Raw genomic sequence first — 15,435 nt, 5'->3', positions numbered from 1 at the left:
TTATTTTCTGTTATGTCTATTTTAGGGCTTCCCAGGTGGCGCTAGTGGTAAAGAACCCACCGGTCGATGCAGGAGACATAAGACATGGGTTCGATCCCTGGATCGGGAATATCCCCTGGGGGAGGGCATGGCAACCCACTCCAGTATTCTTGTCTGGAGAATCCCCTGGACAGAGGAGCCTGGCAGGCTACAGTCCATAGGGTCGCACAGCTGGACATGACTGAAGCAAATTAGCACACATGAATGCATGCCTATTTTATAGAGGAGGAAAGTGAGACACATAGAAATTAAGTAATTTGCCCAAGGTTGCATAAACTAATAATTAAACTCAGTGCTTAATCAGTTCCCTGTTTTATTTGGGCAGAATCCTTGTGTGTGTGGGGTGGGGGCAGTTATCATGTTTCGTGTACTAAGTCACTTTAGTTGAGTCTGACTCTTTGCAACCCTATGGACTGTAGCCCACCAGGCTCCTCTGTCCATGGGATTCTCCAGGCAAGAATACTAGAGTGGGTTGCCATGCCTGCCTTCAGGGGATCTTCCCAACCCAGGAATCAAACCTGCATCTCTTACGTCTACCTGCATTGGCAGTCGGATTCTTTACCACCAGCACTACCTGGGAAGCACTTAGCAGATTTCTGCTTATTAAATTATATATTGTACTGAATATCATAGAAGAACACATTTACCCAACACTATTTTTGCCTTTTATATGGTGTAAAAATTAATTCAAGAAGTGCTTGTTGGTTGACTCACTGATGGATAACCTCTTCCAGCACTGTATTCCCAATGCAGCTTCAAGTTTGCTTCCTCCTCTTGTATTTATGTTTGCAACAATTTCAGCCTCCATTTTCTTATGAACCAATTAGAAATGAACTAACCCTTTTGATTTTAACTCTCCCCACCCATTCCTTCCAACAACACCAAAACTCACTTGTGATTTTCATTAAAGGGGATTTTATCCTTTAGAAAAAGCCAGTGTGCTTGCATATGTGCATGCTCAGTCGCTTCAGTCATGTCTGACTCTTTTCTGACCCCATGGACTGTAACTGGCCAGGGTCCTCTGTCCATGGGATTCTCCAGGTAAGAATACTGTAGGGGGTTGCCATGCCCTCCTCTGGGGGAATCTTCCCAACCCAGGGATTGAGCCTGTGTCTCTTCTGTTTCCTACACTGGCAGGCAAGTTCTTTACCACTAGTGCCACCTGGGAAGCCCAGATATAATTACACAGCTCATCTTCAAATAAGGGGCATGGGGAGAACATGGGCATGCACTTGTAAGTACAGGAGAGTGATGGGGATTTAGTTTTCTTCTCCTTACATTCTCTTTCTCTCACCTACTTGCCACCCCCATCCACACCTACTCTAGATACTTAGAGTCCCTATCCAGACTGTTGGCCATTTGGTACTCATGTGGTAGAAATACTATCACCTGTCCTGTTTTCTTGTTTTCAAGGAGTCTGAGCTCCCTGAAACCTAAAGCTGCATCTAAGAGCCTAGCATAGTTCATGTGTGCCATGTAGTCATCTGAAAGGAATCTGCTGTTTGTTAGCTCGACAGCTATTGTGTTTCCTTTCACAGGCACTTTTCAGTTGAAGTGATTTCAGAAGGCCCTAAGGAATGGTGAGAATGGTGAGAATTTCTGGTAGATTGGCAGGAGGGCAGAGGAGATGGGCATTTTTTCAGTTTATACAGTGATTAACGAGAGTAGTACTTTAGTTTTGGACATAAGATCAAAGTTTTTAGGACCTCCAGTTACTTCAGTGTTGACTTTTCGCTGTGTTTCCCCCTCCTAAGGCTGACCCGCCTTCAATCCGCCCCCAACCTCTGGATGCTTACCAGCTATTTTCCCAACTTTTATCTGGCAGGTATTCTGCATTTGCTTTTGTAAAGCTGTTGTTCAGGCAGTCTACTGTAACCACATTAGACAGTGTGTTTTAATGATAGGAGCTGAGACAGGGCTTTACTTTCAAACTTCATGTTTCACATGAAAGGCTTTGGCACCCCCTGTGGACTGCTTTTCACCCCGTTTTAGGTGTAATACTTGTTTGCCTTTATATCTGTGATAAAATGAAGGCCTCCCTATATAACCAGTGCTGAGCAAAATGTCTTAAAACAAAGGGAAGTGCAGAGTTTAAATCCACAGTGGGGGATTACCTTGCCTGCATTTCCATATCTGTGGAATAAATATTTTAACATGTTAATTATCTACTACTAATAAAAATACCTTTGAACTTCCAGTCAATTTGATGGGCACAGAATTGTGTTCACTGGGGAATGGGAAGCAATTAGTTTCTGTAAAGAGTTTTGGTCATGCTGTATCTTCCCTAAGTGGTTGCGTGGTCAGTAGTCAGGGGTATTCTAGGAGATGTTTGTGTCAAGTTCATCTTCCTCTGGCCAGGGGACTGCCTCCACAGAGCCCCCAGGACCCCAAGGAGATGGCAGGTATTCGTCAGGGTGTTGCCCCACTATGGCCTTAGTTTCTGATTCATTCATTGCCTCTTGCCCAGTAGAAAAATTCCTCCTAAGTAGGACAGTTTGACTCTTTTCATGAATTACCTCCATAACATTTTTAATCTTTTCTTTCCCCATTGCAGACTGAAAATTATTCCTTTGACTCCAACTACGTGAACAGCCGAGCCCATTTAATCAAAAGGTATGTTGGTTTGCTTGCCTATTTCTACAATTAAGCTCAATTTAATACAAAAAGCAAGAAGATATTTTTTAATGATGCCTTTTCAGATTTTAAAGTGAAAATGCTTATCTGCTTATTGTAGGAAATTAGGAAAATTCAGAAAAGCATTAAAAAAAACTAAATAAAAGTCACTGGTAATTCCACCACCCAAAATCACTGTTGGCATTTTATCATGTTTCTTTATGTAACTGTATACAGAAATAATTAAATTAAAATTAGGGTCATATTAAAATAAAATGTGATGTGATGATTTAAAAATCTAATATTAAAATTTTCTCCTGTGTATCTTCTATTGAATTTTAAGATGGTTGATGGCTGTTATTTTGACAACTTTGAAATCATTTTAAGGCTATTTTAATGACAGATAAACTAACTTCTTATCTTTAAAAAACTTTATAGATGAGAGAGGGAAAGATAATATACTTGCTAATACAATAAATCTTAAAATAGGTATTTCAAACAAAGCATTCAAAGTTGAGATTTGTGTGAATGGTTGCTCATAACTCAGCTATTCATGGAGCCACAATGTATGTGGATACAGAGCTAATACTGCCTGGAAGATTCCAGGGCAGGAAGATTCCAGGAAGGAAGAGTCCATCTGGTGCGGTAGTCACCAAGGTGCCCAAGGCAGGCAAGATGAGGGATTTAGGGAGTTCTCTAAGCAGAGAATTTGTGCAAAAAAACTGGTACTGACCATTCAGATGATGCCTTTATTACTGTTTGATCCAATTGTCCTCTTAAATGGTCCAGTGGTTATTCTGTAGCTAAAATTGAACTCTGTGTGTGATTGTTAATAGAAACAAAATAGAGGAGCAAGCAGGGTGTGTTAGAGCTGCAGTAGACAAGATCTGAAAATTCTATTATTTTGCTGGCTCTAATCCCATAAATTTATATCACCAGAAGGGTAGGATTTGAGGAATAAACTAGTTTGTTGTAGAAACAACTTTAATTCAGATCTAATTTAATTCACGATGCTGCAGTAATGCCTACTAACATGCTAGGCTTATCTTTATCGGTCTGGAATCACTTGTGACCTTAAGTGATAATTGTTAATTATGTGAAAATGGATAGCCCAGTATTAACAGTCATAGCATTGTTTGGAATTTTTTGAGGGATTGGGAGGGATCCATTTTGAATATTTCTTGGCCCACAGAATAAATCAAAAGATGAGGAAATCAAAATTATTCAACTGATTTATTAGGAAGGATGAAAGCCCTCTTTTTGTACACTGATCAGAGTAACTGCAGCAGAAATTTGCTTTCTTTTCTGCTTCAGAACTGTTATTTCAAAGCTCCTTTTTTCAGACTTCTGATAAAAACAGTGAGTTACCTATCCTCACAGGCCCCTTGGGCTAGCTCTGGGTACCTGGGAATTCTAAGACCAGGTTAAACTCATAGCATGAACCTGATTTTCATAGCATGGCAGAAGGCTAAGACTCTTGGGAACCCTCACCATCTTAGGTCAGACCTGAATATCCAATTCACAAGGCAAACTGATGAGATGAAAACTTATGTTCAAACATTTAGCTTTTGAGACACATGTATTTCTTTAGCAGCTTTGGGACTCACTAGAGGTTCTGATTTTGATTAATTATATGTTTTTGTTTACACACATGGACACACAAAAGGTACAACGTGGACTTAATAGGCTCTCAGTGGAAAAATCGCCTGATGTTCCCTGAGATCAAAGATAGTGCTTTTTTTTTTTCCTTCAATCAGGGATCACTTTGGTTAAGAGGAAAGCTCAGGAACACAAGCATTTTTACCAGGTTCTGTTTTTGGAACCCTGAGAGCTTTGGAAAACTACAAAGGTCTTGGAATTTATGGGATCACTTGAATTGAGACAAAGCACAATACCTGGAAAGACACAGGGAATCTTGTGTGCTATGCTTTTTGAGGGGGACTAACTATTTTAAATGTAAAATGTGTGAAAGTGTTAAGAGAGTAGTAACTAACATCAGGTGATAAAACCACACAAACTGTGTTCACATAGCTCACAGTGATGTTTGAAAGGTGTTTCACTGTATGTGGTTTCTTGAGGATCCATTTACGTGCATGGGAAATCTCCTGGCCAGAAAATTCTGAATCTGATTATCAGTCTTAATTTTATTATCAAGTTCTTGTTTCTTCAAATGCCAATCCCATTTCAGGCCAACTTTGAGAACTTTTTTTCCTATCCATTTTTTTCTTCTTCTGTTTGCTTTCTACCCACCCAAGGATTCTTCTTAGACCCTTCTTTTTGGCATTCTCCAGGGCTTATTAACTGTCTTACATGCAGGCTTCCTTTTCTCTCTCTCATCTGTCTACCTGAGGTAAACCAACAGAAAGCCAGAAGGCAAGAGAGTTTCTCCTAGCACAAATTAAGGTTCAGAAGTGTGAGGAGTAGATCAGGAAGTATATATAGCAGAAGATATATAGCACATTGCCCCATAATCTTCAGCACTGAGTAATCTAGCCATTTATTTCTGTAGTAAATAAATACTACAAGTAAATAAATACTACAGGTTCAGGCCATCTGTAACCTCTAAGTATACCCAAGGTTTATGTCAGAGTCCCAGATTAACAAGCCAAGACAGTTTAGAATTTTTTTCTGGACTAATTTCCTTTCTGCTACGTTTGTTGCCTTGCTATCATCTCAGAGCAAGGAAAGCCAGCAGTGGGACATTGCCCCTGCTGCAACACTGTCTTTCCTCATGCCATTTTTCTGTACTGCTGTCTGATACCCACTCCTGCAGTGCTTTTGAGCAATATCAAGCAGGGCATGAGGCTATAGCTCAAAGAAAATAAAGCAGGAAATGAATATGGCTCTGAAGCAGTGTGGGAAAGAAAATGAGCATTGACTCCTAAACCATACAGAGTGCTTTCCTTTTCCACCTGAATTGTCCTGGGGTTTTGCAGCACCTGATATGGTGCCTTGTCTATAACAAATGCTGGTACATGTCTATTGAAGGAATGGATGAAAAAAAGTTTAAAAAAACTCAGCATTTTTCCATTGAAAACTAGCATTAAACGTTCCTTTATACTGGCAATTTCTGGCCTCTTATGTGCATTAGAATCACCTGGGAGGCTTGTTAAATGCACGCTCTACCACCATCCCTAGAGAATCTCCAGTTTTCACAGGTTCCCAAGGTGATTGTGACACAGGTGATCCAAGAACCACTCTAGGATCTTATGTTTCTTAATATACTTTTGACTTTTAGTCCATTTTAGTCTACTCTTTTGACTTTTAGTCCATTCTTATTCTCAGAAGCTATTTCCTGGGTATGTGGTGTTACCTACTAGAAAGATACGCTCTCCTTTCAGATTTTTCTGTCCTTTGGAAAGATTTCTAATATTTTTAAGTGTAAATATGGGTCAGAATGTTAGTAATGTTCATTCATCAAGTATTGTCTGAGTCTTATGTACAGAATCTTATTCCAAATTTTTTCAAACTTGTTCCTCTGTTAGTCACTGGAACAAGTAATAGAAATATCTGTATTTACATTACCATTGCAAAAAGAACCCTAATTTATTGTCCCAAAAGTTGGTTTACAAGTCTTTCATCTCCCAAGAGGTACACAAGTAATAAAGTAAGTGAAATCAGCATTTTTTTATGTCTGTCATAAATTGTTACTTGTTTTGGGTGAGTGGCCATTCACCAGGCTGTTTTACAATTTGCAGCATCTTGCTTACTGAGTCTTAAACTGCCTTACAGAAATCTATTCATTAAGCCACTAAATGTCCTTACAGGATGAGAGTAAGTGGCACTTAGTTTGTCAGATGGGCAAACTGATCTTTATACAAGTTAACTATTTTAAGGTTTGGCGGAGAGGGTTAATACACTTTGCTTTTTCTTTAGAGCACATATGACTTCTCATTCTCAAATTACCAGTCCCTTAAGTCCAAGTAGCCAATTCTTCACTATTTTGTTATTTATCTTCTTTCTATAAAAAGCCAAAAGCTCCAATGTGGTTAAAATTTTGATCATCATTTTTATATGTATCTAAGTAGGTACATATAAAAATGATGATCAAAATTTTAAAAGACAGAGCCAAAACCAATTAGGAAAAGCAAAATAGAGATCCCTGGCATCTAACTCACTGCAATTAAACATTATATTTTCCTTGAAGCTTTTGAGAAGCCAAGACAGAGTAAGTATACCAGAGCATGTCATTCTCATTTTTCAATAAAGGAAGGATGCTCATTGGATAGGATAATTTTTTCCTGTCCCTTAATTTTAGAAGAAATTAATGTAGTGGACAATGTCTGACTATAGTTTACAGAAGATATAGAAGCATTATTTATATGTACATTTCCTATATCAATCCTATAAAAAGACTATGTACATTTCTCCAAAGAAGACATACAGATGGCTAACAAACAAATGAAAAGATGCTCAACATCACTCATTATCAGAGAAATGCAAATCAAAACCACAATGAGGTACCATCTCATGTTGGTCAGAATGGCTGCTATCCAAAAGTCTACAAACAGCGAATGCTGGAGAGGGTGTGGAGAAAAGGGAACCCTCTTACACTGTTGGTGGAAATGCAAACTAGTACAGCCACTATGGAGAACAGTGTGGAGATTCCTAAAAAAACTGGAAATAGAACTGCCATATGACACAGCAATCCTACTGCTGAGCATAAACACCGAGGAAAGGAGAATTGAAAGAGACACATGTACCCCAATGTTCATCGCAGCACTGTTTATAATAGCCAGGACATGGAAGCAACCTAGATGTCCATTGGCAGATGAATGGATAAGAAAGCTGTGGTACCTATACACAATGGGATATTACTCAGCCATTAAAAAGAATACATTTGAATCAGTTCTAATGAGGTGGATGAAACTGGAGCCTATTATACAGAGTGAAGTAAGTCAGAAAGAAAAGCACCAATATAGCATACTAACGCATATATCTGGGATTTAGAAAGACAGTAGCGATAAGCCCATATGCAAGACAGCAAAAGAGACACAGATGTATAGAAGAGACTTTTGGACTCTATGGGACAAGGCGAGGGTGGGATGATCTGAGAGAATAGCATTGAAACATGTATATTATTATATGTGAAACAGATTGCCAGTCCAGGTTTGATGCATGAGACAGGGTGCTCACAGCTGGTGCACTGGGATGACCCAGAATGATGGGATGGGGAGGGAGGTGGGTGGGGGGTTCAGGATGGGGAACACATGTAAATCCATGGCTGATTCATGTCAATGTATGGCAAACTACAATATTTTAAAGTAATTAGCCTCCAATTAAAAAAAAGACTACATAATATTTAGTTGTAAGTCAATGAAATCATTACCATATATGGGGGTAATGATCATATTAGGCAATAACCATTTATTGAGCATTTGTGTATAACTGGTACTTCATGTGAAGTATTTCATGAAGTCCTCAAAATGGCTTTGTAAAGGAGGTTTTAGCAAATGCATTTTTCTAGGGTTTAATTTTTCATTATTTTTTTGTTGAAAATTGGAGTATAGTTGATTAATAATCATGTGCTTAGTTCTCCGACAAGGGATCGAACCCAGGCCCTTGGCAGTGAAAGCATGGAATCCTAACCACTGAACCACCAGGGAATTCCCAGCAGATGTATTTTACAGACAAGGAAATCAAGGCACAAAGACATTAGCTATCAGACCCAGGTTCCCATAGATGAAGTGGCAGACTAAGGATTATCACTTGTTCTGATGACTGCAAGTTCAATGCTCTTTGCACTACAATCAGGAAATATAACATGTTACAGGAATAGAGTTTAAAGAACCTAGAGCAGTGGTTCTCAACTGGGAGTGATTTGGCAATGTCTGGAGACATTTCTGGTTGTACCTTCTGGGAGAGGCATGACTGGCATCTAGCGCATTGTGGCCAGAGATGCTGCTAAACATCTTATAATAGACAGAACACCTGCCTCCCCCCACCAACAGACTTATACAGTGTCAGCAGTGCCAAGGTTGGGAACCTTGCTCTAAAAGAATGGTTAATTACATTGTCCTTATTTTATACCCCTCACCATCATCTATCTCAAGCAAGTTTTAGCAACTGCTGAAATGCAGTCAAGTCAGGATTGAATTCTGTGGTTTAAGGTAACAATCATGCATTGTGAACTAAAGAAATTGGAAAAGGGAACCCTCTTACACTGTTGGTGGGAATGCAAACTAGTACAGCCACTATGGAGAACAGTGTGGAGATTCCTTAAAAAAACTGGAAATAGAACTGCCATATGACCCAGCAATCCCACTCCTGGGCATACACACCAAGGAAACTAGATCTGAAAGAGACACGTGCACCCCAGTGTTCATCGCAGCACTGTTTATAATTGTCAGGACATGGAAGCAACCTAGATGCTCATCAGCAGACGAATGGATAAGAAAGCTGTGGTACATATACACTATGGAATATTACTCAGCCATCAAAAAGAATTCATTTGAATCAGTTCTAATGAGATGGATGAAACTGGAGCCCATTATACAGAGTGAAGTAAGCCAGAAAGATAAAGACTGATACAGTATACTAACACATATATATGGAATTTAAAAAGATGGCAACAATAACCCTGTATGCAAAACAGAAAAAGAGACACAGATGTACAGAACAGACTTTGGGACTCTGTGGGAGAAGGTGGGGGGGGGGAATGTTCTGAGAGAATAGCATTGAAACAAGTATACTATCAAGGGTGAAACAGATCACCAGCCCAGGTTGGGTGCATGAGACAAGTGGTCAGGGCTAGTGCACTGGGAAGACCCAGAGGGATCGGATGGGGAGGGAGGCAGGAGGGGGGATCGGGATGGGGAACACATGTAAATCCATGGCTGACTCATATCAATGTATGGCAAAAACCACTACAATATTGTAAAGTAATTAGCCTCCAACAATAAAAATAAATGAAAAATTTAAAAAAAAAGAAATTTTCACATGCTTCAGATAGCAGGAATGAATGTAGGTCAAAAATTATTTGTTATAAAAATGTAATAAGATAGTAATAAGTATCAATAAGAATGCAATAAGTAATAACGGAGCCAGTAAGACCATCCAGGCAGGCCATTTCCTTTCTCCTGAGGTGAGGGGTGTGTGTGGACAGGACCAGTTTTTTTTTTTTTTAAAGCAAACTTTGAATCTGTTCATTCTGTGGAATTAGTACTTACAGGAGTCCTCTAAATCTGTGCCACAAAGCTAGAGATGGTGACACACTTTAAAGCATGTGTTTCCAATTGGTCTTAATGACCATAAAAAACTCATAGGATGATTGGTTTTTGAATAGAACTGCATCCTGGTGGGTCCACAGGGCTGAGTAGCTACATGACATAATTTGAAGGAGCTGAGTGAGTTGGCCTATTGAGTGATTTTAGTTTTAATACAGTTGATGCTCAGTTATTCTTTCTGAAAATAATTAGCAAATAGGTCAGTGCTTCACCCCCTTTTGCCCTTCATTTTCTGATAATTATGGCTTTCCAGTTACTGCCCTTTTGATCTTTTCCTTTTCATATTCAGGGCAGCAGACATTCTACATCTAGGTTGGTCATATGTTAAAAATCTGCTGTCATTCCTTTTGACCAGTGTGGAGAATGACAATGTAGCCATTGTGTCCATGGCATAGCTCTTCATCATATGTACTTAGTGTTCTTATCAAAGCCTCAGAGAGCCAGGCCTGTGGATGTTCAAGGTTGAGCAGATCAAGTGAGTTTGCAGTGTCATCTCCACAGGGCTCCCTTTTCAGAAGTACAGTAGGTCTGTTGGGACTTGTCCTAATTCACAAGCATGCTGCTCTCCCTTGTTGAGACAACAACACATTTTCTTGAGTATGCCTTTGCTGCTTCCTTATTGACTGGGGAATGGATTCACCATTCACTAGGTATTTCAGATGCATAATTTATAGTCCATGGTGCATCACAGCTGCACATTCTGTCAGGACATACAAAGTATTAAAAAGAGCAGATGAGGCCTCTATGGATGTACCTGATATATTATTCTCTATTTTTTGAGAAATGGTGTGGGGTTCTTGGGTAGTATGGTTAGTGCACGGAATGGTGGATTGATTTACTAAGTGCAAGAAAAATTTACCCACAAAGTCTTGAGCTGCAGGTTGCCATGTTCTTAGCATAACTGTACTCACTGTTTCCTCTGGTTCTCACTTTCGTCTTACTTTCCATGCACCAAGACTCTCTTCTCAGCTCCTACCTCTCCTTTTTTTCTTTGACTCTGTCCCTCAGCCTCTCTCAGTTAAATCTGACCCAAGTTCTCTGATCCTGATAACCCTTTCTATTTGAATTGCATTACGTCAATTTCTGCCACTTTCATTTTCACAGTTGCTTAGTAGACATCTTTGGAGAGGCAGTATAAATAGGGGTTAAGGGGCCAGGCTCTGGAGTCAGACCACCTGTGTTTGGTCTTAAATCTGCTACATTTTAACCAGCTGTGTGAACTTGGACAAGTTATTCAACTTATGTGTGCCTTTTTTTCATGAAATGTGAATATTAATAGCACCTTTCTTTTATAGAGTTGTGATTATTTTAAAAAGTGAACTCATATCAAGCACTTAGAACAGTGCCTCATGCACAGTAATCCCTCAGTAAACTTTAGCTGTTATTATTTTATTTTGATTGCATAAGAGGAAAAAACCTTCTGAAATGATGATGATTTTTTGCAGGTGGTTGTTTCAGAATTGTAGTTCCTTCTGCCTCGCCTGTAGTGATGCCCTGAAGATAAGTGAATGAAAGTGATTAGCTTCATCAGCATCCAATAGTGGGAACCTCTCTACAGTGTTATGTTCCATGATTTTTAAACAGAAATTTTTCTTCCTCCTGCCCTGTTGGACCATATAGTCACTGTTGGCCTCATCACAGAGCTGACATCATCCTGGCTCTGAAATATTTTTAAAAATCAGATCTGTCACAGTTATAAATTATCATTCTTTCTTCAACCCAGCAGCTCCACCTTCAAGGACTTAGAGGGCAACAGCCTAAAGGATAGCGGCCATGAGGAGAGTGACCAGACCGACAGTGAACATGATGTCCAGCGAAGCCTGTATTGTGACACTGCTGTCAATGATGTGCTGAACACCAGTGTGACCTCCATGGGATCTCAGATGCCTGACCATGGTAAGGGCTGATTGGCTATAAGTTGCAACCATAGATTCCAAAGAACTCAGGATGTTTAGAGGCTCACTGTACTCCTGTACTTTTCTTTACTGTAATGAGTGTATATTGAAGGTATGTATTATTCTAATGCCTCAGCAGCCCCTAAAGGGTTTTGAGATGTCCTGACACCTGTCCAGACTCTTCTTTGCCCTCTCTGAGTGGATTCACTATGATCATATAAACATTACGTTTAAGCACTTAAAAAGCTGACTACCTATGCATATTGCATACACACTTGTCAATCATAACTGCATCACACACATAGGAAATGAGCAGATGCCTTCTCACCAGGAATAAATGCTTCTTTTTGCTTTAGTACATAAATTCAACCGATCAGTTGAGCTGCAGAGAACACAGCACTTATGACATCAAAGGGGTGAGTTTTATTTCCACATCAGGCTAGTTAGTTTTACCCAGAAGGAGACTCTGACCACATATTGTATACTCTTTACTGAGGAGACAGAGTAAAAGACTTCCCATTTTGTCTATGAGGTGGTGATGCCACCAAATCCCTCTAGCTACCAGGCAAATGCAAGCCACTGGTCATAGGAGACACGAGAGTAAGAAAACATGGCTGACTTAATGTAACATTCTGTGCATGTCAAAAATGCCTCAAAGCACGTGTCAGGAACGACATCCTCATATATGAAGAAGAGTCTATTTTTGGGAATCTAGCACACATGCTTTAGCAAGAGGAGCTATTTAAAACTGGTTTATTTATACCCTGGTTTATTCCAAGCATAAACCAGGGTATAAAAACATTAGCAGAGTTCAGCTAAGGCAGAATGTTCAGATGGACTTGGGCACAGATGTCATTTTCAATGTTTTACTGATGCAAACATGCTAGGCAAACAACCTGTCTTTTTCAATTAAGAACTATGAATTCAGCTTGGTGTTTAGGCTCAGTGAAGCTTCAGAATGCTTGGCTATGTCTTGAGAGTAGCTAGACACAAGCTCAGCTGGAAGCCCCGCTGCTAAAAGGCTTAAAGATGAGAAAACAAAATATGGTGATTATGTGCTGGTCTTCAACTATTTCATTTCACTGTATGCATCATTAAATGGCTTTGTTTTGGTTTTGTAAATGAATCCAAAGGAAAAAAACATGCATGATCCACAAAACAAAATGTTTTCTGTGGTGAAAAAGTTTGTCACTGTAGATTCTATTAGATTGTTTAATCCATCCCTTTCCCAGCAGATCCAAGTATCAAAGTCTATAATATATGTAAGTCACTACCAATTGTGAGCTGCTGCCTTCCCTAATTGGTGAGTGGTGACATCTGCAGAGATAATATACTTTCCAAGAAACCTAAGACTAAAGATGAAAAAATTAAACATTTATATAACTGAAACAGAGGCTATTTAATTCTCAGAGGATTAGCAGCATGTCACAGAATACAGACTGATGTGTATCATTTACTAGTCTTGTGTCTCAAAGAAATGCTTTTTCATTTATATCAGAAAGGGTTTTAGTTAGATGCTCTCTAAAATGAAATAACTCCAGGAAAAGAAATAGTCATAATTGATTCTCACTTTGTGCCTGGATAGAACAACATCTGTTTTTTTTTTTTTTTTTTTTGGCCCGTGTCTCTAGGAAAACAGTACCAGTGGACTGGAGCTAGTTTTGCTGAGGGGGTGTTTCTTACAAAAGGGATGTATTGTATGTATATCCTGTATATTGTGTAATAATGAGATTCTAAAGCAAATGTATGGCATCATCCCAAGACTCTCCTACATTTAAGGTGGGGATCACACACACACATTTTTGCTGTTCTGTTTTGGCACACTTTTACATTTTGTTTCTCAGTATTCAGTTCTCATACATGTATCTTCATTTTTTTTTCCATTGTTCTAGCAGTGGCTAAACCTTGAACCATCCTTCGTGTTTGTTCTTTACAATTTGGTTGAGTCATTAAAGTTTAGGTACGAAGGGAATTCAGTCTTGCTTACATCTCTGGCTCTACCTTATGATATCCCAGCACTACTGAGCTTCCTATAATGGTACTTAAGTGAAAGTGTTAGCCTCTCAGACGTGTCCAACTGTTTGCAACCCCATGGACTATAGCCTGCCAGGCTCTTCTGTCCTTGGAATTTTCCAGGCAAGAATTCTGGAGTGTGTAGACATTCCCTTCTCCAGGAGATCTTCCCAACCCAGAGATCGAACCCAGGTCTCCTGCATTGTAGGCAGATTCTTTACCATCTGAGTCACCAGGGAAGCCCCTAATGGTACTTAATTGTATCCTAAATCAACTCTAGGCTAGCCTCCTAAATGATGTCACCAGTTCACTTGGGCTGAGTATTGCTACCTCACACAATAGCAATGATTGAAAAATTTATTTTTTTTAGAATTTTCTCAAACTTGGATTCATATAATAAATGTTTTTCATTTTATCCTAAGGCACAGTAGTTGAAAGACAAATATGAACAAATTTATCATGTATGCCTGCCTGATCTGGTAACCATTCTAATTACATAACTAGTAATCATAATTAGTGTGGTTCTAGTTAGATTCATTCCAGGGCAACATGGTATTTTTGCTCCTGAGGACTACTGATTTAGAAAGGTGAGGAGGGAAAATGGAATCTCCTCTGGACTCAGACTGTGCTGAAAGTCTCAAAGATATTTTGAGGAAAAAAGGTCCCAGTTCTCTTTGGTTCACTGATACTGTGTTAGGCATCTCAAATCAAAGTACCCCGAAATCCAAAAGGTGCCAGAGCTGAACTATTTTTGAGATTTGAATGGATGTCTCTGGAGAAGAACAAGGGTTAAAATGATGCTGTCAGACTAACTCTGATCCTGATAATTATTTTTTCTGGTCCTATCAGAATTACTCCAAAGTTGGACCAAATATACCCAATACAGTTCACCTTACGCCTTTGTTTGGGGGAATTTAGCTCACCTTGGATTTCATGTCTGTAGATCTCTCTGTGATGTTTCCAATCTGGATATTAGTGCAGAATTTTTCTTTGCATATATATGGACATATGGATGATGAAGAACCTCAGGATTTTCCAAATAAAGATACTTTTATGCAACTGTTAATTTTTCCCTTGAACAGGAACAAGTTGTTCAATGAGCTCATATTGTGTTGCCAGTGTTTGAGGAAAATGTACAAACAGTATTTGCTTCTCATTTTCTTAGACACCAGGGCCCTATGCTTCTTCACACTGCCAAAACTTTCTTTGGAGTTTATTCTTTTAACTATACTGTAGCTAAAGAATGCTCAGTGTGAATGTCAAGGGTGCTTTGAGATTCTCAGATCCCTTAATTTTCAGTTACTTTTCTCTGAGAACATTCCTAGACAAGGGAACCCAGGATCACTATATTTAACCAAAGGAGAATGGCTGGAAGAATTTTGTATTCAAAGGGCAAGAGTCTGGATTTAGACCCTTGACTTCAGATTGTGGGTTTTTTTTTGTTTGTTTGGTTGTTTGTTTGTTTTACTTTTAATTTTAATGGAAACATACTGGTTATAGTCAATATGTTCTACATTTTACTAATTTGGGTAGATAAAGAATTCATTCAAATAATATTGAGTTGCCCAAGAGACGCAGAGCCAGAAACAGTGCTCCAAATGATAACATAGAACTATCACACTAATTACATAACTAGTAATCATAATTAG

The 15,435-nt window shown here is 39.1% G+C and overlaps 1 protein-coding gene across 1 annotated transcript in view; it reads left to right on the top strand.

Moving 5' to 3' along the window:
- The window catches only part of PCDH19 (protocadherin 19), a 123,438-nt gene that overhangs the window by 57,004 nt on the left and 50,999 nt on the right, over positions 1-15,435 (top strand). Inside the window, exons 3-4 of the mRNA XM_043459796.1 lie at positions 2,594-2,652; positions 11,602-11,774. Of these exons, the coding sequence (XP_043315731.1) occupies positions 2,594-2,652; positions 11,602-11,774 (232 nt within the window). The remainder of the gene's footprint in view (positions 1-2,593; positions 2,653-11,601; positions 11,775-15,435) is intronic.

This window comes from Cervus canadensis, chromosome X (genome assembly GCF_019320065.1).
Source record: "Cervus canadensis isolate Bull #8, Minnesota chromosome X, ASM1932006v1, whole genome shotgun sequence".
NCBI classification, from domain to species: Eukaryota; Metazoa; Chordata; class Mammalia; order Artiodactyla; family Cervidae; genus Cervus; species Cervus canadensis.
This window is presented reverse-complemented; position numbering and strand designations above follow the sequence as displayed.